Consider the following 25,740-nt stretch of genomic DNA (forward strand, 5'->3'; position numbering starts at 1 on the left):
AAAAATACACTTTTGGTCGACTTTTAGTGAAAAAATATTATCAGCTGGAAGCGCCACCGTGCGGCAGAATTTGAGAGTGATTCCGTCATTACATTTTTCCTTGGAATATTTCTCTTTTTTTTGGTGAATCTGGGTGTGAAATTGCGAAAATAGGTGGAATTCCACATCAAAGTGTGTAAGGTGTGCATGTAAAGTGCAGTGGCAGTGGAAATCCCGCTGCCGGAATCATTTTCCACCAGGTGAGGTGTCTCCTGTCGAGTTGGATGTCATCAACAACTGACCCCCTTTCCTGGCTTTTCCAGGCCATGCATGACGCCTTTGGGTAACCGTGGCTGAGACAATGAGTTGGTTTGACACCGCGGGCCTGGCCAATCTGGCCAAGACGGCCCTGAAGGAGGCCCAGAAGCAGATTGACAAAGCACTGGATATCAAGGATGACGACGTCAGAGCGGAATTGACGACGGACAAGCCTAAAGCCTCCTCTCCGCTGGTGCTTAGCGACAAAGGGAAGAAGACGGCGGGTGGCAAGGGCGAGGGGGCGAGCAGAACCGCCCCTACAACGCCTTCCATTGGCAATGTTAAGGATTCCGCGAGTTTTTGGGGCTCCTTCAGTGGGTCATTTTTCGATGCACCAGGCCAGGAGGTGCAAGAAACGGTGACCACACCACCGACGAGTACTCATAAATTTCCACTAAGAGATGAACACACGTCGGAGAGTGAAATTGGTGTGATCAGTCGGGATGGTGGCAGTTCTGACTCGGTGGAACTGATCAGCTCTCCAGGATCAACTGGAAACACTATGGGACAGTCGGATTCGGTGGAAGTGCTGGGAATGGACACTCCGAGTGAAGCTTCTTCGATATTTGTCGTGGCATCGAATGTCACAACGCCGAGTTCTGAGATCCGAGAGAGTGTTCTCAAGATAATCCCAGTGGAGGGTACAGATGTGAGTGAAGAAGAGGTGAGCGTGGATGAGGACTCGATGTCCTATAACACTGTGTCAGATAGTCTGGCTGTGACGGTTTTGGAGCCCACAGACAAGACAGATTCGGCCATTATCACCGTTCCTCCAAGCCGCCAGAGTTTTCATCTCAGTCTGTCGTCCACAAGCAGCAAGCTAATGTTGTCGGAGGGGAGTACTTGTGACACAGAGGACTCCAATGAATCAGAGCAGACAGTCACATTGGGTGAGGAGAAGGCCTCGACTAGTCTGGTGAGCACGGCTCTCGAGGACGCAGCAATTGAGAATTATGAGATGCAAACGGAGTTCTCAGACTCTACACAGAGCTTCGAAGAAGTACTGCCGATGACGCAGAAGAGTATGTCTGAGCCTTCCAGGAAATCCTCTTCGAGACAGTCATCTAACAGTTCAGACGGGAAGGGAGAATTGGTGAAATTGCCCGGAGATCAGACATCTGGACACACGTCAGGTGACGAAGTGGAGACCACAACGTCGTCAGATATTGAAATCATTTCGAATCCAAATGGGGATTCGAGTAGCACAAACAGCGTCTATCGAGCGAGTCCTATGAAGGACACGGTTGTGAAGTACCACACGGATTTCGCGGGCGTGAAAATTAAAGGCCACTGCAGGGAAGCATCAGCAGCGTCATCCCAGAGCGTGGGCAGTGACGAATTGACAAATCCCTCGGAAATTGAGAAATTGCAGCGGAGAGTCAGCGAATTGAGTGAATTGCTGGAAAAGAGGGAGTATAAATTGGTGGAGCTTGGACGACAAAATGCTGAACTTCAAGAGAAGAACGCTGAGATCCTGGCGCAGACAAGCAAAAGTCAGTACAGGCCTGACAGTGTAGACATCAGCAATGTCACTGAGGAGTACACGCAGCGTTTGTCGGCCTTGGAAAAGAAATTTCAGCAGTCTATTCGGGAGAGAGACACTCTCAGGGATCAAGTGAAGGGCCTGAAGCAAGATCTCGGCGGTTGCATCCCAAAGGCAGAGGCGGAGAAGAGAATTGCTGAGAAGGAGTCAATTGCTGATGAGTTAAAGGTGGAGGGAGAGAAGTTATCCAGGCAGATCTTACAGCATTCCAACATTACCAAAAAACTGAGGGCAAAGGAGAAGGAAATGGATGAATTGGTGAAGAATCAGAAAGAGCAAATTGAGGAACATCAGGAGGAGCTTGAGAGACTTAAGAAGTCTCTGTCAGCCAAGGAGGAAGTGGAGAGATCCCAAATTGAGGCGGTGCATCGATTGTCTTCCGAAAAGAGAAAGCTTGAGAAGGAGAATGGACAATTGAAGAGTGAATTGGATGACACAACGCAGAAACTGAAGACTGTCCAGACGTCCCTTGAGGCTGCCAAGACGGAGCTGACAGAGAAGAGGAGTGCATTTTCTGAACTCAAACGAAAAACAGAGAGTTTGGAGACTCTGACATCAGAGAAGCAACTTCAGCAGTCACAGAACAATCAGATGGTGAGGGAATTGGAGGATTTGAGGGAGAAGTTGCGGCTAGCGGATGCGGCGAATACGCAGAGGGAGCAGAAATTGCGAGAGGAGAACACAGATCTTATGCGACGTCTTGAAGAGTCTGATCGGCGAGCTGAAGAGCAGGCTCAGGCGCTGTCGACTGCCACAATTCCGCTGGTGCAGCAGCTCGAGTCTCTGCAGAAGACTCTTAACACTCGCACGGCCACGTGGGAGAGGCAGGAGCAGAAATTGTTGGAGAAACTGGAGACTCTGCAGAACATTGAGACTACTTCGACGGAAGAGACCACCAGACTCAGGGCAACTGTGAAGAGACTGGAGGAGCAACTGTCTGCGAGTCTTCTGGAGTCTAGTCGAGTGAGTACGACTCTAGAGGAGAAGGAGATTGCCAATGCGCTGAAGGTGAGCGAGCTGACACGGAGAGTGCAGAGTCTTGAGAAGGACTCAGAGTCTCTGAGGGAGAACAACAGCGTGATGGAGAGGCAACTACAGACTGAGAGGGAGAATCTTCAGGTGGAGAAGAGGAGAGTGAATAAACTAATGCAGGAATTGCAGACGAAGCAACTGATGGCCAAGGATGATGTGCCTGATGCAGAGCATTCAACCACTCGCCATGAGCTCGGCGGACAGACGTCTCCAGCCCTGAGCCTTGAGAGGGTGTCTCTGGACGAGTCCGTGAGCAGCAACGCCTGGCAATTCCAGGAAGATGTGGAGTGCATGTCCAACGCTGGTCGTCCATCCGGAGGATCATTCTACGGAGGTGGAGTTTACACTCTGGGAGGACACACTTCCGTGCTGGAGAACCTCCAGTCCACGCTGAAGCAGAGGGATGGGGAATTGTATCAGCTGCAGTGGGAACTGTCCCGTTCCCAAACCGAGAAGGGCGAATTGATCAACGAAATCTCTGATATGACTGTTCAAATTGAGAATGTAAGACACTCTTGGCCGATCTATAAGCTTCCACTAATAGTTCTTCTAAATATTATAGATGGAATCCCAGCTGGAGAACACAAGGAGCATGGAAGAGCGTTTCGTGGAGTTGCGGACACAGTATGATGCCCTCCTTGAGATGTACGGAGAGAAGGAAGAAGAAGCCCAAGAGTTGCGCCTGGATTTGCAGGACGTAAAGGAGATGTATAAAGTGCAGATAGACGATTTGCTGAGGCAGCAAAAGAGTTCATCCTAATCTTTTGTTATTATTTTCCTTTATTTTATTCGAGGAGACACGAAAAGTCCCTCAACATTGCGCGAGTCATTGTGATCATTACTAACTACCCTAGAATATTCAAGTATTGAAATATTATATACATGCATAGATCTTATTGTAGTAAATGAAAATACATTGTTATCATGGATTTGTCATTACGCATGGAATTTTAACACTGGTTTTAGGCAAGGAATTCTTCTGAAAAGATCCGATCAAAAGTTTAATGCCCAACTGCCGTGATTTTAAAATGCAGAGCGAGAAGTGCGAAGCGAATTGGAGTGGTGAAATTATTTTCGTCACATGCCGATCCACAGTAGAGAATCCAGAATCGCATTCATTCAAAATAGCATGAAAATCGTATTTGTATCAAAAATATCGTGAGAATTATGTAAATTAAGCGTGGAAGTGCGTGCTTAAGCTGAGAAAAGTGTCGATAAGGTGTCGTGGCGTGAGAGCACAGTAGCAATCAGCATGGTGAGTGCGTGTGAACGCGAGAGAAATGCAAATGCGAGTTGGGGGGAGTCGCGAGTTTGAAAAGTGGGCACTTAGAAGAGAATTTATTTTTATCGATAGCGCCAATAGCGCAAGGTAATTTATAATTTTAGAAATGTCCAATGGAGCGGGCTGTGGGGCGCGAGGGGTGGACGAGCGACACACTCTGAGGCGTGGGCAGAAGCATGAATGAACGGCCTCTTCTCTCCCGCCGCACAGGTTCACGATGGAGCAGCCCAGTGAGAAGAGTGACTTGCCGGATGCTGGGGCGCCGTCAGACAAGCCGCAGCAGCAGCGATCGGAGCGCCTGAAGCAGATCACGGAATTGCTGAAGGAATCCACGCCTCTGATCACGGCCACACCAGTTCCGCCGCCCAGGAAGATCAAGAGTAAATCGCTGTCGAAGCGCAAGAGCAGTGAAGTGTCCGATGACTCCGCCAAGTCGGAAGTCTCGGAAATTAGCGAAGATGTGGAGCCACCGGCAGAAGTGCCCTCGACCAGTGCGGTGACAGAGATCACAATTCAGCCCGTGTTCACGTCCACCACCCATCTCAATATCTCCGAACCCGAGGAAGCCTGCGAGCAGCTCCGGGAGTACAACGAAACGCTGCCAGTGTGCGTGATCGAGTGCATCTCTCAGGGCGAGGGAGCGCAGAAGTCCCCTGAGCCGGAAGTTGTCGAAGAGAAAGCCATAAATGTGCCAGAACTGCCGAAACTGCCTGATTTTCCGCCTTCAGACGCTCAAGAAGTGCGGAAGAGACACGCTGACTTCGATCGCAGTGTTTCCTTCTCCTCAGCGGATGCCCTTCTATCGTCCGTGACACGCAAAACGACCGACAAATCCCGGAGGCGAAAGGGGATCTACATCCAGTGGCCGATCCGGGAGAAATTGGACATTCATGAGTCCAGCAGCACGCTTGAGGGACTCACCAAGGAGGAGAAGATTGCCAGTTGTGAGACTCTGTCGTGTCAGAGGACGCCAGAGTTTTCGTTTGATGATCCCGTATGGTCAGAGGGATGCTATGAGAGTTTCTCCGAAGAACTATCTACCGCGAAGGCAGGAAGAGATGCACTTGTGAGCAATGGCAGACAATTCTCGAAGCGTCCTCTGAGATCCATTCGAGGACCCTATGGACAAATGCTGGAAGCTGAACTGAAGAAACCGGTGAAAGTCTACCATGATCATCTGGCTTTGAGCCTCAACAATGTGTAAGTTCTGTGGATGATGTGCATTGACAGTGAATTGATTGTGCTTTTCTTTACAGGAACTTCCCTTCTGATGATAGCGGCGAGACTGATCGTAAAGTGAATACTCATCCTAGTGAAAAATCCATGAATTATCTGAACAACAACAAATCCTGCGACTGCCGACAAATACTCACTAAGAACACCTCAATGGACTCACTCTGCTCGTCCTACACCAAGGATTTCCCGCCTCAGAGGAACAGCAACGATCACTCAAGTGCCATTAACAAGGGATTACTCATGGATCTCCTCCACCAGGCGTCCTCGTGTGACCAGAGCTCCACTGAACAGCTCCATTCTGCAGACATAATGCCATCCCTGTCGCCTCACGCCTCCATCCTGCAGCACATGGTAAGTGTGCACATTATTCCCTTCTGTGGTTGGAAAACTAAGTTTCTCTGGCTATGTTTATCCGGCCATCATCTCAGTCAGATGCTTCCTCGGTTGATTAATTTGGGTGACGACAGTCATCGCTCTGCGGGTGAATAAACATTCGGAAGTGCCTACACATTCCTGACAAGGTGCTCCTGAGACGATCAGGAGTGCGATATTTCCCATTTTGGCAGTGGGACAGCTCTTGCGGGTGGCCCTGTGTGGAGAATTTATTGCTTGCGGATGAAAATGTGTGAGATTTCCATTTCCATACGCATGAGTATTGTTTTTCCCCAATCATCCTTTACCTCATCGACAATTTTCCAACGACGCAGTATTATTTATAGCACTCTCTTCCACATACAATAATCACTTTAATCATTTTTCGGTCATTTTCCAAAGCAAAAACCGTGGATATAGTCCCAAATGTGTGAGACTCCCTTTTCTTTCCCCATTCATCCAATTCGCTCTGTGTGTTTCTCTCTCGCGCGTCCGTAATAGTAAATAGAATTTTCATCATATGCGCATCTTTCTTCGTATTTATAGAGAGGCCCGATGAGGTTGATTGTGAGAAAGGAAAAAGCTGAGATATGTTTGTGAGAAGCTTTCAATATAGTCAATTGTTTTATTCCCAAATATTAAGCAAGAATACATTGTTGGTGAGAGTGAGAGAGAGTAGCGAGACTGAATTGTGAGTGTGTGGCGGAGGAAAATAGTGCGGTTGGGAAGTTTTTGGGGAAAAGTCGCACAGTGTGTTGGGTGGAAAACAGCCATTCTGGGTGGGAAGTTCTTTTCGGCCTAATTGACGTGCTTGTGGCGGAAATCCCGTGTTGTTTTTTTGCACTGGGATGTGCCATTTTGTGATTTTCTACGAATTTTCCATGCATTCTTGAGGTGGAAATTTGCAATTTTCGGCCTGTCACAATGGCTCAAGTGAACAGTAACAAGTGTGACGACACAAATTCTTCAAGAACCAAATACATGCTCAAGATGTATGGCACTAGTTCAGACTCCGAAGAGGACCCCGAGGAAGCCCGCAGAGCCTCCACATTGTCCAATAACTTTTATCAGACCATTGCTGAGAGTGTGAGTTTGCTGGGAGGATAAAAATATTACGTTTTCCCATCAAATAGAGCTTCTGGTGAATGTTTTTTCTCCACCTTTTCAGGACACGAGAACCCATATTGTCATCGAATTGTACAACACGGAGCAGTCCTATGTGGAGTCTCTCCAGACCATTGTGCACAAGTACATGAACCCCCTGAAAAGCAGCGACTGTGAAGTGGCGATTGACACTCAAATTGTCGACGACATATTTTACATGGTGCCATCGATTCTAAACATTCACGAGGGCTTTCTCGAGGAGCTGAAGAAACGTCTCGATGTATGGAATTCAAGTCAAATCATTGGGGATGCTTTTAACAATGTTGTGAGTTCATTCATGCTATTATTCATTGATATATGATTATATTTGATGGTGTTTCGCAGTTTTCTTGTGGAGCTGTGCTGGAAATTTACTCCAACTTCGTCAATAATCTGAGCAAAGCGAGGGATTCGATTAGGGGATGCTGTTCCACGCAACCATCCTTTGCTAGATTTCTGGAAGTGCAGGCCAAAGAGCACAAGGGAAAGCTGCCACTAGACAATTTGCTCATCAAACCTATCCAGAAGTTTCCCAAGTAAGAAATTGTGATTGATTTATCCGCTGATTTGATGTTTGTATTGAAGTCAATTGTCCCCTATAGCTACGAATTGATCCTGTCACGTCTGATTAAGCACACCGATGCAGAGCATCCGGACCAAACTCTCCTTCAGGAGGCCAACAAGACTGTTCACAGGATTCTGCTGCACATCAATTGCAAGGAGCGTGAGGCTCTGCAGAGTGGACAACGCGAAGCAGTGCTGAGGGAGATTGAGAGTGCCATTGAAGGGGTGTCTAATCTTGTTACCGCCGATAGATCCTTCATTGCCTTCGATCTGGTGACCATTTTTTCTGGGCAATCGGCGCGAAAGGAGCGCGGACTGTTTCTCTTTAGCGATCTGATCATCTTGACGAGTATTAAGCGACGAAGTGGCACCGTTCGGAAGCCAAATATGTGAGTATGAATGGGAAGAGTGGCATATGGGATGCACATGTGATTGTTTATTGCAATTTCCACTTATCAACAGAATCAACTATAACATTGCCGCCAATGTGGAGACGAACAAATACAAATTTCTCACTAAAATACCTATAAGTGATTTGGAGTTTGTCAAAAGTGAGTATATAAATTTGCTTTAGAGAGAGATTTTTGGCGATTAAGAGAGGCGAAAGACTGATGATAAGATATTGATTTTGCCACACCATTCATTTATTTCTGTTACATATCTCTCTGTCTTCACATAAGTATTACGATTGGGAATGCCGAGGGAATGTGTGCGGGCCGAAAGAGGGGTGGATTAGTTCTGAAATTTACCAATTAAACCTTTAATCTTGCCCTCGGAGAAGGCCCAGTCGAGGCGTCCGTTGTCATTGAAGGCGTAGAGAAGAGTAGTGACGTCTTTCTTAATGCCTGTGTAGATTTCCACAAGTTCCTTCTCGGAAACAACAGCAACATCGGTGTCCTGATCACGTGGAAGAACAATGTTCGTGTTAGCACGAAGAATAGGGGCGATGGCGAGAAGATAGATCAGTTCTGTGGGTGGATAAAATCAAGTTAGGGCTGTAAAATGATAGGATAAGTGGATGAATTTCATTTTACCCAGAGCACAGTTCTTCAGGATGTCCACTTGAATCTCATTGAGCGTGGGAATGTGTCCCTTGTAGTTGAGTTTCTCGAGGACAAATTTGAGTGTCTCATGATAAGCGTAAATCAAGTGATCGCGTGACTCTATCAGAGTCTTGTATTCCACAGAAGTGTTGAGGAAATACAGTAAATCAATGAGTGGTGAACCCACAACGGCGCTCTGGAAGCCCACAAATAATGCGTCCACCAGTGAGCTATCTTCATATTTAAAGAAGATATTCCTGGTCCAGAAATCTCCGTGATTGAGGACACGGAATGGTGTGACTCTTGTGTAATCCTCAACGGCTTTCGAGACAATTTTCATGTTCAATGCCTTCAATTTATCAAATATCACACCGTCAATCTGGAGTGGATTCGATTGATGAGTGATCTTCTTGAGAATGTCTTGATAAAATTTGCCAGTATCGCGCGTCAGAGCTCCGACGGTGTATCCGTCAAAAGCATCCTTATCGTTGGCAATGGCCACGGCGGAGGCGGCATGGAAGAAGGCCAATTTCTGCAGAGAAATCTTGCTCTGCTCCAAATTCAATCCAGACTTGATGTACTCTGCGTGATAGCCGTTGGCTGTGATGTCCTCAAAGACGAACACCTCCCTGGGTTCCTGAGTGATGGAAATCAAGCTGAAAAAGGGGAATTGTACTGAGTCTTCACCCAATTAAACACTCCCTCGGGCGACTCACTCCGGGACAAATTTGATATTTCCGGCACACTTGAGCAGTAGATTGGAAATTGATGGGATTTTCTCCTCATACACGTCCCTGTCCTTGGGATTACGTCCCTTTGGGTTGGCATTGATCTTGACAATGAACGACAGGGAGCCATCAGTGGTGCTCCTGGAAGTGTATCTGCAATTTGTGTGATTGGGTGGCATAAAGTATTTACAACTATCATAAATTGTTTCAATTTGCGGAGGCTTCCTTACTTGATAAGAACCCTCTTCATGAAGAAACTTCCTTCACTGGCAATCACTTCACTGGACTGTTCCACAGAATATGCCTTGATCTTCACCTCATTTTCACGGAAATTGCCCTCAATGAGATTTCTCAGGTAGAGGGAATTTATAAACTTGGCACGTTCGTCAATCATGATGGCTTAAGAGGAGTTTTTCACCCACCTTTTTCAAACTACTTGTGCACCTTTATTTCGTCCACACACTGTGCAAAATGGCAAGAAAATGGGAAAATAGAGCCTCAGCGGGAGGTTTTTCGCCATAAAAAGCATTTCATAATCATGGTGATATCGAGTTATTGATAAAAATACACACAAAAGTGAAAGACATTCAGAAATATGTGCCCCCCTTCTCACGATAACAGTCCAAACTGCTGATGTATTAATTGTGGAGAGCCGGTTACACGCGATAGCACGAGAGCAATAAATTAAGCAATTTGACAAAAATAAAAGTCATAAGATTCAGAGAGGATGGAAAGCTAGCAGAAAATGTCACACATTTTGGTATTTGCAAATACTGATGAGATAAATTTTAGTTCATGAATTAGAATAAAGTAGTTTATCGCATAGATATCAAAACTAACATTTTATTATCTCTAGGATCATAAAATGTGAAACCGGTCAATAAATATCGCCTGCTCATTTCGACTACTTGCGTTCAGTCAATAAACTAAGGTGTATGTTTTTTGTGTGTTTTTGCAGCCAAAGATGACAATAGTCGTAAGAGTATTAAGGAGATTGAGTACTTGATGGAGGATTCGAAGAAATTGCATCAGATACTAGCCATCGTGACCACACTTCGATGTCCTCATCAGCATCTTGAGGAGGCGGCGCGTGAGCTCGAGAAGGATTTGGAGAAGCAACTGAGCGAGAAGCAACTCAATGATGGCCAATTGAGTGTCCTGGAAATCACCATTGGTGGGAATTCAAGTGGATCTGACGGTGGCCAACACATGTCCATTCAATTTGTTAATCCAGAGCGCCGGAGTGTGTGGGAGCAGGCCTTTAGAGAGGCTAAACAGAAGTTTGGTGAGTTGTCTCACTGCATTTATCTTTGATTTATGAGGTTTACATTGAAAATCTATCTTTGCAGCCTCAAATTTGGAAACTATCCCGATGCCAGAGTTTATTTCGTCGATTCCCATTCGCAAGACCCGCGCTGGATTGCAGTTTACGTGCGCTGCCTCGACACTGGGTGCTCAGAATGACGTGTGGGTGTGCAATAGTGATGGATATGTGGGTCAAGTGTGTGTCCTGAGCCTAAACGCCGAGCCGACGGTCACGAGTTGCAATGGTGTGTGCAATGCGCGAATTTTGTGTGTGACTTCGGTGCCATCTGAAGTGGAGTGGCAGCCTGATAAAGGGTAATAGCACCTAATCTAGCACATGATCAAAGTCAAGTGAACGATTTCTCCGTTTGCCTTTTATAGCAATACCTGCGTGACTAATCAGCTGAAAAGTACACCGTCATTTGAGGAGAGTGAGAACTGCAACAAATCACTGAAGGTGCAATCCTTGTCCTCGCTCTTCAACAACATCCATCTCGATTCAAGCAGTTCGAGTGACAATGAGTCTGAAAAGGAGTTTCCCACTGATGCCAAGTGTAACATTCACGGCGGCAAATCTGATCTTCATCACATGCCGACGTTCGATTGTGGAGACTTCTCGCAATCAACAATGTGGCTGGGCACTGAGGACGGCTGTATTCATGTCTACAACTGCTCTGATAACATTCGAATTAAGCGAAATAAGGTGAAGATGCAGCACAGCAGTGCGGTCTATCATATTCTCTACATGAACAACAAGGTTTATGTGGCACTCGCCAATGGAGAGTTGATTATCTACACGAGAGAGAATCTCGGAAGTGAGTTTGATGATTTATCAATGCTTCTTTCCTCTATTAACTTATCTATATTGTCTGTGCAGCTGGATGGAATACTTCAGATCCAGTAACACTGATCATTGGCTCAGTTTCCAATCCCATCACGAAGCTTCTCAATGTTGATGGGAAATTGTGGTGCTCTATACAGGGAGTTATAAAAATCTTCAACGTTTCTACGCATCAGGTGAGTGTTGAAGAATGCGAAAGAGGCCCAATCAATACCAGACTTTTCCTTCATTGTGCGCCAGGTTGAGAGCGAGGTGCAAATATCGAGCGAATCCAAGCCCATCACCAATATGGTGGTTTCCCAGCACGGCGTCTGGATCTCCATACAGAACTCTTCCGTGCTCAAGTGTTTCCATTCCAAGACATACGAAATCGTGGTGGAGATGAACGTCAGCGGTCCTGTGAGCAAGATGCTCTCCAACTGCGACGACATCATTCGCCAGCACAAGGCTGCTTGTCTGAGGATCACGGCTCTGCTGGCGTGTCGGGATCTCATCTGCATCGGCACGAGTGCCGGAGTGTTGCTGGTCATCCAGGGCAGCGCCACAGGCAGGAATCTGATGAACAGCACTCCAATGCCGATGCCTCACGGTCACACCGGGCACGTGAGATTCCTCACGAGCGTGGAGACGACGGAGGGCAGCAGATCAAACTCCAATTCCAGGTGAGTGAAATTTTGCTTCGTCATTCTTCTTAGTTATATTGACATGTCTGTGTTGCGAGTGCAGGAAAGGATCGCAGACGAAGCACAAGGAGTCGTCAATTCTGTTGATTTCCGGTGGGGACGGATGTGAGGATTTCCGCAACTCTAATATAAATTCAATGAATGATATTGCCGGACGGGAAGATAGTACAAATCACCTGCTGCTTTGGAAGGTGTGAAGATAGAACGAAAATTTACTGATATTTTTTTTGGAGAAAAGATAGTGAAAAAAAGAATTTAACCAACGTTAGATAAAATTGAACTAAAGTACTTAATGCGTTAGAGAAAAGTTGTATGAGTAAATTTATGTGTTTATGCCATGAACACGGGAAAAAAACATGCAGAAATAACAAATAATGAGATGAATCTTTGTGTGATAAAAGTAAAACTGTATTACTATTTAAATTACTTAGAGAGAATTTTTATTTAATGTATAAATTTAACAAAAATAGTATATTTACGGTACAATATCATTTGATTTGTACAATTTTACTGTAATTGAAAAAAAATCATGACACAAAACCACAGGAAGCTTGATAAAATGCTCTGAGCAGATTATTATTTCGTCTATAATTATTTTATTTTCGTTCCCAAGGAAATGAAAGGATGTAAAGCTAAGATTTATATTGAACGTCTTTTTCACATTTTGGCAAATTTATATTGAAATAATATATTTTTTACTACAAAAATATATCGATATGAATTGTACAAAACCAGTGACATTGTATTTTAAAGCATTACTCGACAGAGAATAAAAATTTTATGTAATTTTCAAATTGTACAATGTCTTTTTTTTGCCAGAAAATACTTTTAAGTACACTTTCATCATTGTGATTGATATTCACGCGAACATTAAGGACACTTTGTCATAAAGCTACATTAAATACTCGCTATAAAATAGTAATACAAGAGGCGTTGGCGCTTATTCCGTAAAGTTTCCTCACAAAATCATTTATAAAAATACAGGTAAAAATGCTCGAATACTCAATTCAATTCGTCAACATTGCTCTCTGGGTGCGTTTCTCAATCTCATGGCGGTATGAAAGAGGTGCGAATAAATGCATGAGTTTCAGACGAAAGCGTTCTGATCCATGAAATGATCGGGCACAAAGATGTGAACGCAAATTCCGGAGCCCATCAGTAGAATGTACGTGACCACAGCTGCCCACCAGAGCTTCTTCTCCCACGGGCGCACCTTGAGGTTGCGCAGCACCCCAATGCCCACCAGCAGTCCCGCCACGGCCCCGCCAATGTGCGAAGTGTACGAGACGCGATCGTGAATGTCGCTGAATTGGCGATAAAGAGCCGCTCCGATGTCTGTAATGATGTAGATTAGGAAAACGAGAAGTTGAATGATTGCGTACTCCATCTCATTCCAATTCATAATGATTGTGGCGATGTGGGCAGTGATGAGGGCGTAAACACCACCCGAAGCGCCCGCCAAGTACACCGTGGGCGTTGCCAGGGAGACAGACATGGAGCCAGCCACAACTCCCGCCAAGTAGACCAAAGCAATTCGCCACCAGCAGTGCACGAGCTCGAGGGCGATGCCCAGGAAGATTTGCACGAGTAGATTCATCATCAAATGCATGATCCTGGAGATGGACAAATTGCATCAATTAGGCGTTTGTAAGCACAGAGCTAAGCACGAATTTACCCAATGTGGACGAACATGTAGGTGGCAAATCTCCAGGCTTCGAAGCGTCGCATGGGGTTGTAAATGAAGAGGGTGGCGGCGGGCCCTTTAGTGCTCTGACCTATTTGATTCACATCGTTTGTGTAGTCCCTGAAAAGGACAATGAGAAAGGTCAATTGATTTTCTACACCAATTTACCAAATGCTACGCAACACAAAGCCCAAGTACACTGTGAATTTTAGTTCGAGAATTACTGCAGATAATATCAAGTTTTATGAACAATAAAAAGGAACGTAATTTTGCTTTCAAACTGATTTACAAATTAATTATTTTCATCTCGAAAAATACGTCTCTGCGAAGCTCAATGTTTCAATTTCAATTACTTAAAGTATCTCAGTGCATATGCTAAAAATTGTGCCAATTGATAACGACAAAATTCACCATGATATTTCGCTCAAATATTTACCATCTTTTCTAAGGTAAAAAAAACGTTCCTTCCTGAGCGATAATGATGCACTACGAAGAATGCCAATAAAGATACGCGTTTTTCAGTTCATGATTATCAGAAAACATCACGTTCAATGTTGATAATTCTCAATCTTGAAGCGTTTTTCGGTGAAACAGAGCAGATAAGTTGAAATTCGTATCTAAAATCTACACAGTATTTTTTTGTCATGTCACAAGACTGTGAAAGTTCAAGTTTCTCGCGAGCGGATTTTAATTAATTCTGGGAATTTCTGTCGGAACTCAAAGAGTTAAAATATATATGCATAGCTAATATGTTCGTGCACTTGGCTCAATTTGGCCGCGTGTTTCCCAAGAATGTGTAATAATTATATGAGTCATGATTTGATGGCGGAAGGAAAATGTACCTCAGATGAACGACATCGATGAGGAACATGATGATTTCGACCAGGGAGAAGATCACCATGGTCAGAGGCGGTGGGCAGAAGGTCATACTCCGCTCGTACTGGCCATCTGCAAGAAGATAAATCAGCAAATGCCCAAAATAGACGTGATTTGTAAACAACCGGGCCCACCTATTGCGTCTTCTGGTGTTCTATGCGGAGAGGGAACGACCATCTGACAGTAGCGCACCACCAAGGGCTTCAACATCCACTTGTGCGTCCGGGAGAGCTGGTAGAACTCCTCAAAGTCCAGCCTCCCGTCCCCATTCGTGTCCCCAATCTCCATAACTCTCCTGGCCACACCGCGCGGCATCTCTCGGCACTGGTGACTGCGGATCAGGTGCTTCAACTCGTCAATGTTGAGATATCCATCCCCATCGCGATCCAACTGAAAGCCACAAAACAGTCATATTCAATCCCTTATCAGGACTCTTCGGGCCACAAAGTACACACATTGTTGAAGATATTCCGCGCCTTGCGTCGATCTCCGGTCTCCTCGCCAGTGCTCGTCACGCTGTCGAGGCGATCCAGGGGAATGGACTCCTGATGCAAACGCTGCTGACCCCAATCCTGCATCGAATCCTGCCGCTGTGCCATTCTGCAGGCTCAGTTCCGGTCTTTTGTTCTCAACGTTCCACCACTCTTTCACAATACCCACAATACGCGGCAATTCACGCCCAAACTTTTCCTACGCTTTCACTGCCACTCAATTTTTCCTCTGTCGCTGAGTAACTGTCTAAATATTTGGGCAATCGCGGAGAAAAGAACAGTTATTCGCCGGATTCATGGGAATAGTGAAGAGAAAAATATTGGGGCGCGTCAGCGTGTGATTCCGATTATGATTATCATCTACGGCGAATGCGGCGAAGCTGGCCGACACTGCGAAGAATTAGTACCAATTTTAGTACACGCGCCTGACAATGGCTGTCAAACAGCCGTGACAGTCAAAAACAGTGAAGTCACGGCGAGAAGATAAATTTCTGTGCAGATAATTGCATTTCCGCAGCAAAATACAGCATGAGTGGCCCAATATTTGGCAACACAAGCTCCTCGGGGCTCTCGTCCACCAACAACAGTCGCCACTTGGTGGAGTTTCGCGCCGGTCGGATGAATATGGTGGGCAAAATGGTGCATCCGGACACACGAAAGGGACTCGTGTACGTGTACCAGTCGGACGACGGACTGATTCACTTCTGCTGGAAGGATCGCACCACCGGCAACACCGAAGATGACCTCATCATCTTTCCCGATGACTGCGAGTTCAAGAAGATCGAGCAGTGCACGTCCGGACGGGTGTATCTGCTGAAGTTCAAGTCCTCCTCACGGAAGCTCTTCTTCTGGATGCAGGAGACGAAGACGGACAAGGACGATGAGTGGTGCCGTCGCATCAATGATGTCATCAACAATCCACCAACGAACATCCCATCCGGAGGCCGTGGATCGGACAACAGTGATTTGCAGTACATGCTGAACAACATGAGCCAGCAGCAGCTGATGCAGCTCTTCGGCGGCGTAGGGCAGATAGGTGGCCTGAGCAGTCTATTCGGCGGAAATGCGCGCACCTCGGAGAGTTCCTCGGCCAGGAATACGCCATCGGGAACGGGTAATGGGGGCTCTGGCGGTGCCAGTGCAACTGCAGTGACTCCACCACCAGTAACCAGTTCAGGAAGCGCAGCCGCAGCACCCAAGAAGACCTCCTCCTCCAACTCCAGCAGGGCCACCAACAACGGCACATCATCCGACAACTCCAACTCAGCGTCGGACAAGACCAACGTCCTCCTAAGTGAACTTCAGAGCTACTTGTCGGAATTTTCACCTTCAGGTCAGTAATAATACCCTCTAATCGCAGTAAAAAAACAAACCAGTTCTTCCTCTCCAGGAGCCACGGGCAGTCAGAGGAATCGCGGCGTGAAGCCTGTGGAACTGTCAGCTATCCTCAATACGGACTCCCTGAACAATATCCTCTCGGATGATTCTTGTCGTCAGAGCCTAGAGCCTTTCCTGCCCAAGACGGCCGCTAAGGAACCCGTGGAGCAGCAGATCCGTGACACAGTGGCCTCACCGCAGTTCCAGCAGGCACTCTCCATGTTTAACAATGCCCTGCAAAGTGGCCAATTGGGGCCTGTGTTTTCGCAGTTCAACCTGGGCGTGGAGGCTGTCACGGCCGCCAATGATGGAGACACGGAGTCTTTCTTGCAGGCGCTTGAGAAGAGTCTCACGGACCAGCCGGAGACCAAGGCGGAGGAGAAATGATTTGCAGGCACTGCTTCGCTACATTAACCTTCTGTTTAATATGAGAGCCACTTTTTCTGCTCAAAATACACTGAGTTTCGCATAATGCATCTTTTCATTCCAATGGCTTCAGCGTGATGAAGCGCGACAGGATGAAGGCCACGAGGATGGTGCAGAGGACGAAGCAAAATGCAAAAATATAGAAGGTTTCCTCGGTGAAGATGTCCGAGAAGGCGGGAAAGTCATTGTACACCCGCTCTATCATCTCCAAGTGGCCCTTCTTCATCGTCTCTGTTGCAACTTCGCGCCCTTGGATGCTTTGGTCACTGGCAATTTTGATGTCTCCTCCGGCTTTACAATATACTGCGCAATGTGCTTATTTGTCAATTGCAGAAGCTCAAGTAACGTGAGGTTCTCGCAGAGGACTCGCAGGTTCTCCTTCTCTCCCGATGGTTTGGTTAGTTCAAAGACCACTTCCGGAGGTGAACCATCACACACGATATTAGTTCGGTACTTGCAGTTCACGTTGGTTGCCTTCACTCGAGCGCTGGAGTATTGGAAGAGAAATTTCCTGCCAAGAGAGCCGAAAATAGTTATTACTTCCTGCGATCCTACTGCGATCATGAAAGGAGATTCCTTACCTGACTTCAGTTGATCTTTTGTTGAATGGATCGAACGTGAAGGTAATTCGATTCACTGGCTTTATGTTGATCAACTTGGACTGCTTAGCAATGGCTGAAAAGATTCCACCAGAGCGAGTGATTGTCCCGGATCTGAACATAGTTTTTCTGGGCAGGAGGAGGAAAAATTCTGACTGCGCCGGCGTGCTTTTCAGTGAACTGTGCTACGTCGACAGCGCTGTCAAAGACATTTCAGTGAACTTTTATCCAATGTCCACACCTTTAGAACAAAATTATAACAGAAAATGTAAATTCTCGCAGTGGAAATCATTTATTCCTCTTCTTCTATTCCTGCTGGACAACGGTGGTCTTCTCAGAGACGTAGAGACCATCCAAGAATTTACGGATATCCTTGTTCTTCACCGTCGTCGATTGCTGGATGAGCGCTGCTGATCCGGACACGGCTTCAATGTCATTTCCCTCGAGGATCAGCTCATCCTTCTGCTTGGTTGAGTTCACCACAGTCACGCCAGGGGACATCTTCACCCTCCGGATGTACTTCTCACCCAGGAAGTTCCTGATCTCAATCACGGAGTTTCCCTCGGAGGTGACGCAGTTGATGGGAAAGTGAGCATACACAGCACGCATTTTGTACTGGAAACCCAGAGTGACGCCTGAAAAGTAAGGCATATTGTAGCTATTTGCCTCTAGACAGTTCCTGGCTAAGCTCTCACCCTTGATCATGTTCTCAATGTGCGAGCACACTGTCCTGACGGCGGCAAGTTCCTTCTTCGTGCCGAACCACTTCTCCACCTTCACAGTCCGCTTGTGGGCCATGTAAATGTCCAAAGCGAGATGCTTGAAGCTCCGCTCAAGCTTTCCTCGAGGTCCCGTGATTTTGATAGTGCGGGAGTGCACGCTGGCAGTCACACCCTTCGGGATCTTCACACACTGACTCGTGTTGATGGTCCTCATTTTGATGGCGCTGCAAGAAGAAAAAAGTGAGGTTAGAGCACTTGCCTGGAATTAAATTTTTCCGAGTTTTTATGCTATACACAGGGCCAATACTATTATTAGAAGGCACTAGACTGATTTACACGCTAAAAACCTTCCTAAGTAGACTACAGAGGCCTCAAAATGAGATGATTTTGAAAAGATGAAAACACATCAGCAGCCATCAAATACAATTCAATTTTTCTCTATATATTCCACATATTACACAGGAATTTTTACATGCAACTTGAGGAAGACTACCCATATATTGCATTTATGTATAATTTAGCTAGTAAGAGACAGTATATTAGTTACCGTTTAGCGAAAACCGAGACCGAAATCCACGTTTTCTAACAAATGCACACGAAAAGACAGATTTTGACATCTACCGGAAGTAGGGGGAGCCGCAAGCAAAATGGGAAATTTATAAAAATCCCAGGGAAATTAGAGTTGAAAAAGTAACCGTCGCGCAACGAAAAACTAATCTTCATGAAAAAAAATCTATTTTCCAAGGATTTTCCATATTAAGGACAGATATCATAGAGGAGAATGTGGAAATAGACACAAGGATTTTTTTGTCTACTGGAGAAACCAAAAAATCATACATTGATATATTTCTCTTTGGCTGATAAGACAACATGATGAAAAAGCCTAGAAAGAGCATATTTTTCAAGATTTGATCAATTGAATGATTTTTTCCGATTGTTGGCGTCTAAACACAAATTGTCTCAGGGGAGAAACAGAGGGACAAGAAACATTTTAATATTTATTCATGGTAATGAATAGATAAGAGATAAGCGAGATAGTTATTTATAATCTCTTTCACACATCACCAGTGTGCTTCTAGCTGCAGCCTCATTGTTCATGTGTCCCTCTGAGGTAACGCTGGTTGGAACGGGATTGCGTCTGAGAGATCGTCAAAGTGCATGAGAGTCGTGAGTCTGTATAAATTCCATGCCTGGGATACCATCCATTGGATTACGGCTCGTCAAAATCAATAAATAAATAAATAAATAAGGGTCGTGAGTGGCGAGTGATAGCTGGAAAGATGAAGGACAAGGATGAGTTTGTGGTGTAAGTGGCACTTTCAGGAAGTTCTGGGCGCAGCTTGTGATGAAATACTTTATTGGCTCCGCAGGCGTGTTCATGGCTATGGATCGATGGATGCTGGGCGGCTGCCGAGTGGCAGTCGAGCGGCTGTGGTGTATTGCATTCACGGGCGGCCGCCGATGCAATGCTGCGGAGAGAATGATGACGCCTTCAGCATCACTCCGTCAACAGAGATGCTGCTGGGCACCCCAGATGGACACTGCCACACGCCGAGAAGCGAGGGAGTGGACACAGTGGCACGCAGACGCCTGATCATAGCCAGTTTGCTGTGCGTGATATTCATGATCGTGGAAATTGTGGGTGGAATCGTGGCCAACAGTCTCGCGATCGCCACAGATGCAGCCCATCTTCTCACAGATTTCGCCAGCTTTATGATCTCCCTGTTCGCGATCTGGCTATCCGGGAGAAAGTCCACAGTGAGGTGAGAGAAGACGCATTTTTGCCATTGCCTTATCATCTCTGCTCCAGCCATGTTATCTCGCGTGTTTGCACACAACAAAGTCTCTTGACGAATTTACAACTGACTCACGATCTTCTCCCTTCAGGCTCTCCTTTGGATGGTATCGAGCAGAAGTGATTGGGGCCCTCATTTCCGTCATCCTCATCTGGGTGGTGACTGCCATCCTAGTCTTTATGGCCGTCGAGAGGGTGATTCAGAAGGATTTCGAAGTGAACGCCGTGGTTATGCTCATCACCTCAGGCTTCGCCATTCTCGTTAATGTTATCATGGGGTGTAGTCTCCACCAGCACGGCCACTCTCACGGGGGCTCCTCTGTTTCCAAATACGAGGAGAACATCAACGTGAGGGCGGCTTTTATCCACGTCATTGGGGACGTTCTGCAGAGCGTGGGAGTGTTTTTTGCCGCCCTCTTGATCTACTTCAAGCCAGAATGGTACCTCGCGGATCCAATCTGCACCTTCATCTTCTCCATCATAGTCGTCTTCACGACTGTGCGCATCCTCAAGGACACCCTCCACGTCCTCATGGAGGGCACTCCGAGCTATCTCGACTACACAGAAGTCAAGAACACCTTCTTAGAAATTGAGGGTGTCGTGAGGGTCCACAATCTGCGCATTTGGGCGCTGAGCATCAACAAGAACGCCCTGGCAGCTCATCTGGCCATTGCCCCCGATACAAATCCCGACTCAATCCTTCGCATTGCCACCAAGACGGTTCACAGCAAGTACAATTTTTTCGAGACCACGATTCAGATCGAAGAATTCACGCCGGAAATGGAGAATTGCCATCAATGTGTTGATCCCACAAAATAGTGCCTCCTTTCAAAAAATAAAGATAAGTTTTCCTTGTTCTCTGGATAGACTACTTTGCCCACCGTTTTTTAGGAAATGTGAATTCATTTATTGAGGCGAGAAAAGGTCTCGATGAAAAAAATGTTATATAGCAGTGCAAATCTCAGTGGATCAGCAGTAAGCGGAGTCTTCACGCGCCTTCTTACGAGTCCGGGAGGTCGTCAGTCGGGGTGTCTACCTTTGGATAGAGGATGTCGTAGTGTCCTGGCCGATAGAGGAGGTACACGCGCGGTGTCTTGTCCTCAGGGAAATCATGAGCCTTCACTTGACCACCATCACCACGATCCATGTACTCCACACGCACTCCTACGTCCAGAGCTGAGCAGATAGCGATGATGTGGATGTGGTCGGACTCCTTGTACATGGGCTCCACCTCCTGGTGGCGGAACTCCTTCACGGACGCGTAGCCGCCAATGAAGTCCTGATAGAAGTCGGCATTCTCCTCGATTTGACCGGAAGTGATGAGTCTCAAGTACACCACCACGTAATCCGAGAAGCCCTGCTCGTTAAACAGCCGATGCAGTTCGTTGATGGCATTGGTGTTGGCCTCATCCGCATTCTCCGGCGGGGCGACGCGCTGGATCACCTCCATGAACTGAAACACGTGGACAAAGACACTCTGTCAATCCTGGCGACACCGTGCGATCCCGCACACTCACCGTCTCGTAGAAGTCCTCGAGCGTGAATTGTGGCAGTCCGAGTGAGATCAGTTTGTCCTTGGAGTTCACCGCCTTTTCCTTGAATCGCTCGTAGTCCTCGCGATTGTGGATGAGGTTCTCGAGGTAGGAGTACGCGAAGGCCCGGAAGAAGCAATTGCCGTCCGGACGAGTGCGCCTCAGGGATGTGTACTTGGACGCCAAGTCTTTCACTTTGGAACTGTACACGGGATCATCGTTGTATTCAGCATCTAATGTTGAGATGGTTTGCAGTTCGCTGACCAGCGGTGTGGTCTCAGAAATCTGCAAAGATGCAAGAAAACACCCGGAAAGAGACACTTGTCTTTGTTGCCCTTATTTACAAACGCGCCCTCATTAAATCTACGCTCACCTCCTTCTCAATTTGTCGCTGCTGCTGCAGGATCAGCTCATCCTGATTAATCGCCGTGTTCCCATCAATATGATTCTCATCCATTTCGCTTGAAAACAGCTCACAAAAATACTCCTTTTCGTCTCGCGACACTAAATTTATTTATATTTGCGATGTAGTGCTGGGAACAAATGGCCGTTTGCACTTGCAATGTTTCACTTTGTCTGTCGTAAAGTTTACACGAATTTGAATTTTTCCGATTTTTGCATAGAGCGATTTCCAACTTTTCCTCGCACTTTTCTCTTTTCTCTAAGTCAGAATTAAAAATTTAAGATGTGATGTCGATAGCCTTCATGTTTGTTTGTGTTTTCTCTGACACGAGCTTTTTGAAAGCCAAATTGTGTGTTTTGTTCTGGGTTTTGAGCGCGAGAGCAATCGTGAACAAAGTACTTTGGACATAGAATTGTAAGATTTTTCTAACCACTTCTCTACAACTTAGTCAATTTTTCATAGATATTGCAAATCTTTTGTGCACCAAATTTCAGTTTATGCCTTAGTTTATGCATAGAAATAGGGCGGCAAAATTCGCGCTTTTCGTCTTCGTGCGCTCTGAAGGAATCAGCGATTCGCACCGCACGCGGGAAAAATGAAGAAGAAGAAACGTCAAAAATGTTCAGAACTGTCAGGTGGCTTTCTCAAAGTCTCAAGTCATTTCCGCTTATTCAGCAATACAAGCCGCATTCGAGGTATTCAGCGTCTCAAACAGGTAAATTTTGTTCATTTCTCTTGCCAGTACAAGTCCCAAATTGAGTGCAATAGCGGGAGTCCGGGGGAGAGGAGCTGAGGAACGCCATATGGGAGCATCCACGTGAGCCCCCAATTGAGTGATGTTGTTTTCATGACAAGTTCAATTTTCTCTCGAGATTCTCTGCAATTGAGCCAATTTGCCTGTTAATTCCGTTATCACTGAGCTGTGTTATCAATCTGTGTGCCTTTTAACAGTTTACTTGGCGAAATACGGTGTGAAAATGCCTCTGAAGTATCCGGAAGCTCGTCGCGATCTCTCCAACACGGAGGAGTTTTTCGGCAGGCAGGTGAGTCTCGCTCAGTCAGGATGGTGCCCACGTCTGGACACTCACTTGAGTGCACTTTCAGATCACCGACCACTACAGGTGGCTGGAGGATCCGGATGCAGCGGAAACGGAGGCCTTCGTGAGTGCCCAGAATGAGATCGCCCAGCCGTACTTGGAGAACAACGACGAGTGGAAGGTGATCAATGAGAAGCTGACGAAACTGTGGAATTATCCCAAGTACAACTGCCCGCTCAAGTATGGGAACCGCTACTTCTTCAGCCACAACTCAGGTCTGCAAAATCAGAATGTGCTGTACACAATGGACTCCCTCAATGGGGAGTCCAAAGTCTTCCTGGATCCCAACACGTTGTCCGAGGATGGAACTGTGGCCCTCAGTGGGACTTCTTTCTCCGAGGACGGGCGATTTTTCGCCTATGGACTGAGTGCAAGTGGCTCAGATTGGATCAAAATCAAAATCAGGAACGTGGAAACAGGCAAAGACTTTCCTGAGGTGCTGGAAAAAGTGAAATTCTCCTCAATGGCGTGGACAAAGGACTGCAATGGCATCTTCTACGGACGCTATCCAGACCAGGAGGGCAAAACCGATGGCTCGGAAACGCTGATGAATGAACACCAGAAGCTCTATTACCATCGCGTGGGAACACCTCAGTCCGAAGATGTCCTTGTGGCGGAATTCCCAGAGAATCCCTCATATAGAATGTGAGTAGCTTTGTCTCTTATCTGATTTCTTTTCTTATTTTACACAATGGAAAAAGTCAACCATCCATAATATTTCTGAACTTCATTGTTTGCTAGACCTTCAGCATTTATGGCAATTTTGCATACATATTGAAATTGAGTTTCATTATCAAATTTATGAACAAAGTTTATTTATATACTTTTTGCATTGTTTCAGTGGTGCAAATGTCTCGGATTGCGGCAAATATTTAATACTGCTCATTGTGAAAGACTGCCGAGATAATTTAGTGTACTTCGCAGATCTGGAAAGTGCCGGACAAATAAGCGGAAAGTTGCCTTTGAAGCAAATCATCCACAAATTCGAGGCAGATTATGAATATGTCACCAATACTGGCTCTAATGTAGTCTTCCTGACTAACAAGAATGCCCCAAATTATCATCTTGTCTGCATTGACTTCAACGATCCGGCGCCTGAGAAGTGGAATGTTCTCGTGCCAGAGCATAAGACTGATGTGCTGGACTGGGTGGAATGTGTGCATCAGAACAAGCTGATCCTTGGGTATATCCATGATGTGAAGACGCAGCTTCAGGTGCATTCGCTGGAAACGGGAAAGCTGATCCGACACTTTCCAATAGACGTCGGCACGATTGTCGGCTGCTTTGGACGGAAGAGCTCATCTGAGATTTTCTATCAGTTCGTCTCCTTTCTCACTCCGGGCATAATCTATCACTACGACTTTGCGGATGAGTCGAAAGAGCCCACGGTATTTCGCGAGTGCAAGATACAGCTGGAAGGCTTCAAGCCTGAGAATTACTGTGTGGAACAGGTGTTCTATCCCAGTCGCGATGGCACCAAGATTCCCATGTTCATCGTGAGGAAGAACACGCCCAGTGTTACGCCGCGACCTTGTCTGCAGTACGGTTACGGTGGCTTTAACATCTCCATCCAACCCACATTCAGTATCACTGGTCTGATGTTCGTGGAGTACTTCAATGGCGTCCTGGCGTTCCCCAACATTCGTGGCGGTGGCGAGTATGGTGAAAAGTGGCACAATGCTGGTCGTCTTCTCAACAAGCAGAACGTCTTCGATGACTTCCAAGCGGCAGCTGAGTATCTCGTGGCCAACAAATACACAACCAAGCCTCAATTGGCCATACAGGGCGCTTCCAATGGGGGTCTCCTTGTGGGCGCTTGTCTGCTCCAACGGCCAGATCTGTTCGGTGCTGCCGTGGCTCAAGTGGGTGTTCTGGACATGCTGCGCTTCCACAAGTTCACTATCGGCCACGCCTGGACCAGCGACTATGGAGATCCCGACAAGAAGGAGCACTTTGATAATCTGATCAAGTATTCTCCACTGCACAATGTCAAGACGCCTGCCGATGAAGCCAATCAGTATCCGGCCACTCTCATCCTCACGGCTGATCATGATGATCGCGTGAGTCCGTTGCACAGCCTCAAGTTTGCCGCCACAATTCAGCATGCGGTCAAGGAGTGCGAACACCAGAAGAATCCTATTCTGCTGCGCGTGTACAGCAAGGCGGGTCATGGTGCTGGAAAACCCACGACCAAGAAAGTAAGCTTACCCTATATTAACATTCCATGATTCTCTTTTCGGAGTTTACAAGATTCTAATATGATTTCTCATCTATCAGAACAATCAGAGTTATTCCAATTAGATTCCTACATGAGGTTCTATTTCTATCTTCCAGATCGAGGAGGCAACAGATATTTTAACGTTCCTCAGCAAGGGTTTCCAGGCAAACCAGTAAGTTGTGGAGTTTAGATTGAGTTCAGCATTTCTTCCATTCTCTCATCATGCGTGAGTGAAATTTGCCATACTACTTCTAACCGTGAAATTGTTTGCATTCAATTTGTACGCACGTTTTACCGTGCATTTTATATCAATTGAGCAGCTCTTGCATAAGTAATAATAAAAAGATTGAAAACATAAATGAGTGAGAAAGAGTGCAACCACACCTGATGGAGCATTCATATCGTGATGATGTCACTGTTTGGTGATAAGATAAGATAAGGCAGCTGGAGA

General features: G+C 46.3%; 11 protein-coding genes across 13 annotated transcripts; 5 read left to right on the forward strand and 6 right to left on the reverse strand.

Moving 5' to 3' along the window:
• Positions 1 to 57: 57 nt before the first annotated feature.
• On the forward strand, positions 58 to 3,778 carry LOC132262982 (TATA element modulatory factor). The gene is made up of 3 exons (XM_059762509.1): positions 58 to 239; positions 303 to 3,376; positions 3,435 to 3,778. Exons 2-3 carry the CDS (start codon positions 341 to 343, stop codon positions 3,630 to 3,632), a joined length of 3,234 nt encoding a protein of 1,077 aa, XP_059618492.1. The 5' UTR covers positions 58 to 239; positions 303 to 340; the 3' UTR covers positions 3,633 to 3,778.
• A 153-nt stretch (positions 3,779 to 3,931) lies between these two features.
• On the forward strand, positions 3,932 to 12,871 carry LOC132262980 (rho guanine nucleotide exchange factor 17). Of its 3 annotated transcripts, none has more exons than XM_059762507.1 (13): positions 3,932 to 4,241; positions 4,365 to 5,354; positions 5,411 to 5,741; positions 6,931 to 7,188; positions 7,251 to 7,441; positions 7,508 to 7,858; positions 7,932 to 8,020; positions 10,199 to 10,525; positions 10,590 to 10,860; positions 10,927 to 11,360; positions 11,423 to 11,562; positions 11,627 to 12,048; positions 12,113 to 12,871. In XM_059762507.1, the coding sequence occupies exons 1-13, from the start codon at positions 4,153 to 4,155 to the stop codon at positions 12,264 to 12,266; spliced, it is 4,047 nt and encodes a 1,348-aa protein (XP_059618490.1). In that variant the 5' UTR covers positions 3,932 to 4,152; the 3' UTR covers positions 12,267 to 12,871. The 3 variants fall into 3 exon arrangements, with proteins under 3 accessions (XP_059618490.1, XP_059618489.1, XP_059618491.1); XM_059762506.1 differs by having other exon boundaries at positions 3,933 to 4,241; positions 6,931 to 7,191; XM_059762508.1 differs by having other exon boundaries at positions 3,935 to 4,127; positions 6,931 to 7,191.
• Positions 8,104 to 9,865, reverse strand: LOC132262983 (uncharacterized). Its single transcript, XM_059762510.1, has 4 exons — positions 9,471 to 9,865; positions 9,229 to 9,393; positions 8,504 to 9,168; positions 8,104 to 8,437 (listed from the first exon to the last, which is right to left on the reverse strand). The coding sequence occupies exons 1-4, from the start codon at positions 9,632 to 9,634 to the stop codon at positions 8,202 to 8,204; spliced, it is 1,230 nt and encodes a 409-aa protein (XP_059618493.1). The 5' UTR covers positions 9,635 to 9,865; the 3' UTR covers positions 8,104 to 8,201.
• LOC132262984 (protein rhomboid) lies at positions 12,493 to 15,476 on the reverse strand. Its single transcript, XM_059762511.1, is given in 5 exon segments — positions 12,493 to 13,682; positions 13,745 to 13,873; positions 14,596 to 14,723; positions 14,726 to 15,019; positions 15,085 to 15,476. Coding segments are annotated over 5 exon segments (1,221 nt in total). The 5' UTR covers positions 15,229 to 15,476; the 3' UTR covers positions 12,493 to 13,156.
• Positions 15,477 to 15,540: 64 nt separating this feature from the next.
• On the forward strand, positions 15,541 to 16,969 carry LOC132262985 (proteasomal ubiquitin receptor ADRM1 homolog). The gene is made up of 2 exons (XM_059762513.1): positions 15,541 to 16,453; positions 16,511 to 16,969. Exons 1-2 carry the CDS (start codon positions 15,649 to 15,651, stop codon positions 16,882 to 16,884), a joined length of 1,179 nt encoding a protein of 392 aa, XP_059618496.1. The 5' UTR covers positions 15,541 to 15,648; the 3' UTR covers positions 16,885 to 16,969.
• On the reverse strand, positions 16,899 to 17,149 carry LOC132262988 (uncharacterized). Its single transcript, XM_059762516.1, has one exon. It carries the CDS (start codon positions 17,147 to 17,149, stop codon positions 16,979 to 16,981), a length of 171 nt encoding a protein of 56 aa, XP_059618499.1. The 3' UTR covers positions 16,899 to 16,978.
• On the reverse strand, positions 17,146 to 17,714 carry LOC132262987 (large ribosomal subunit protein mL53). The gene is made up of 2 exons (XM_059762515.1): positions 17,505 to 17,714; positions 17,146 to 17,434 (listed from the first exon to the last, which is right to left on the reverse strand). Exons 1-2 carry the CDS (start codon positions 17,642 to 17,644, stop codon positions 17,146 to 17,148), a joined length of 429 nt encoding a protein of 142 aa, XP_059618498.1. The 5' UTR covers positions 17,645 to 17,714.
• Positions 17,715 to 17,791: 77 nt separating this feature from the next.
• LOC132262986 (large ribosomal subunit protein uL6) lies at positions 17,792 to 18,903 on the reverse strand. Its single transcript, XM_059762514.1, has 3 exons — positions 18,792 to 18,903; positions 18,218 to 18,468; positions 17,792 to 18,157 (listed from the first exon to the last, which is right to left on the reverse strand). Exons 2-3 carry the CDS (start codon positions 18,456 to 18,458, stop codon positions 17,829 to 17,831), a joined length of 570 nt encoding a protein of 189 aa, XP_059618497.1. The 5' UTR covers positions 18,459 to 18,468; positions 18,792 to 18,903; the 3' UTR covers positions 17,792 to 17,828.
• Positions 18,904 to 19,186: 283 nt separating this feature from the next.
• LOC132261611 (proton-coupled zinc antiporter SLC30A2-like) lies at positions 19,187 to 20,894 on the forward strand. The gene is made up of 3 exons (XM_059760500.1): positions 19,187 to 19,550; positions 19,615 to 20,007; positions 20,132 to 20,894. Exons 1-3 carry the CDS (start codon positions 19,525 to 19,527, stop codon positions 20,856 to 20,858), a joined length of 1,146 nt encoding a protein of 381 aa, XP_059616483.1. The 5' UTR covers positions 19,187 to 19,524; the 3' UTR covers positions 20,859 to 20,894.
• A 141-nt stretch (positions 20,895 to 21,035) lies between these two features.
• Positions 21,036 to 22,235, reverse strand: LOC132261612 (ubiquitin thioesterase otubain-like). Its single transcript, XM_059760501.1, has 3 exons — positions 21,945 to 22,235; positions 21,557 to 21,856; positions 21,036 to 21,492 (listed from the first exon to the last, which is right to left on the reverse strand). Exons 1-3 carry the CDS (start codon positions 22,026 to 22,028, stop codon positions 21,040 to 21,042), a joined length of 837 nt encoding a protein of 278 aa, XP_059616484.1. The 5' UTR covers positions 22,029 to 22,235; the 3' UTR covers positions 21,036 to 21,039.
• A 368-nt stretch (positions 22,236 to 22,603) lies between these two features.
• LOC132262922 (prolyl endopeptidase) lies at positions 22,604 to 25,648 on the forward strand. Its single transcript, XM_059762416.1, has 5 exons — positions 22,604 to 22,689; positions 22,926 to 23,017; positions 23,079 to 23,716; positions 23,913 to 25,269; positions 25,406 to 25,648. The coding sequence occupies exons 2-5, from the start codon at positions 22,952 to 22,954 to the stop codon at positions 25,463 to 25,465; spliced, it is 2,121 nt and encodes a 706-aa protein (XP_059618399.1). The 5' UTR covers positions 22,604 to 22,689; positions 22,926 to 22,951; the 3' UTR covers positions 25,466 to 25,648.
• Positions 25,649 to 25,740: the final 92 nt, after the last annotated feature.

The sequence above is a fragment of the Phlebotomus argentipes genome, unplaced genomic scaffold (assembly GCF_947086385.1).
Source record: "Phlebotomus argentipes unplaced genomic scaffold, Phlebotomus argentipes genome assembly contig_15, whole genome shotgun sequence".
In the NCBI taxonomy this organism is placed as follows: domain Eukaryota; kingdom Metazoa; phylum Arthropoda; class Insecta; order Diptera; family Psychodidae; genus Phlebotomus; species Phlebotomus argentipes.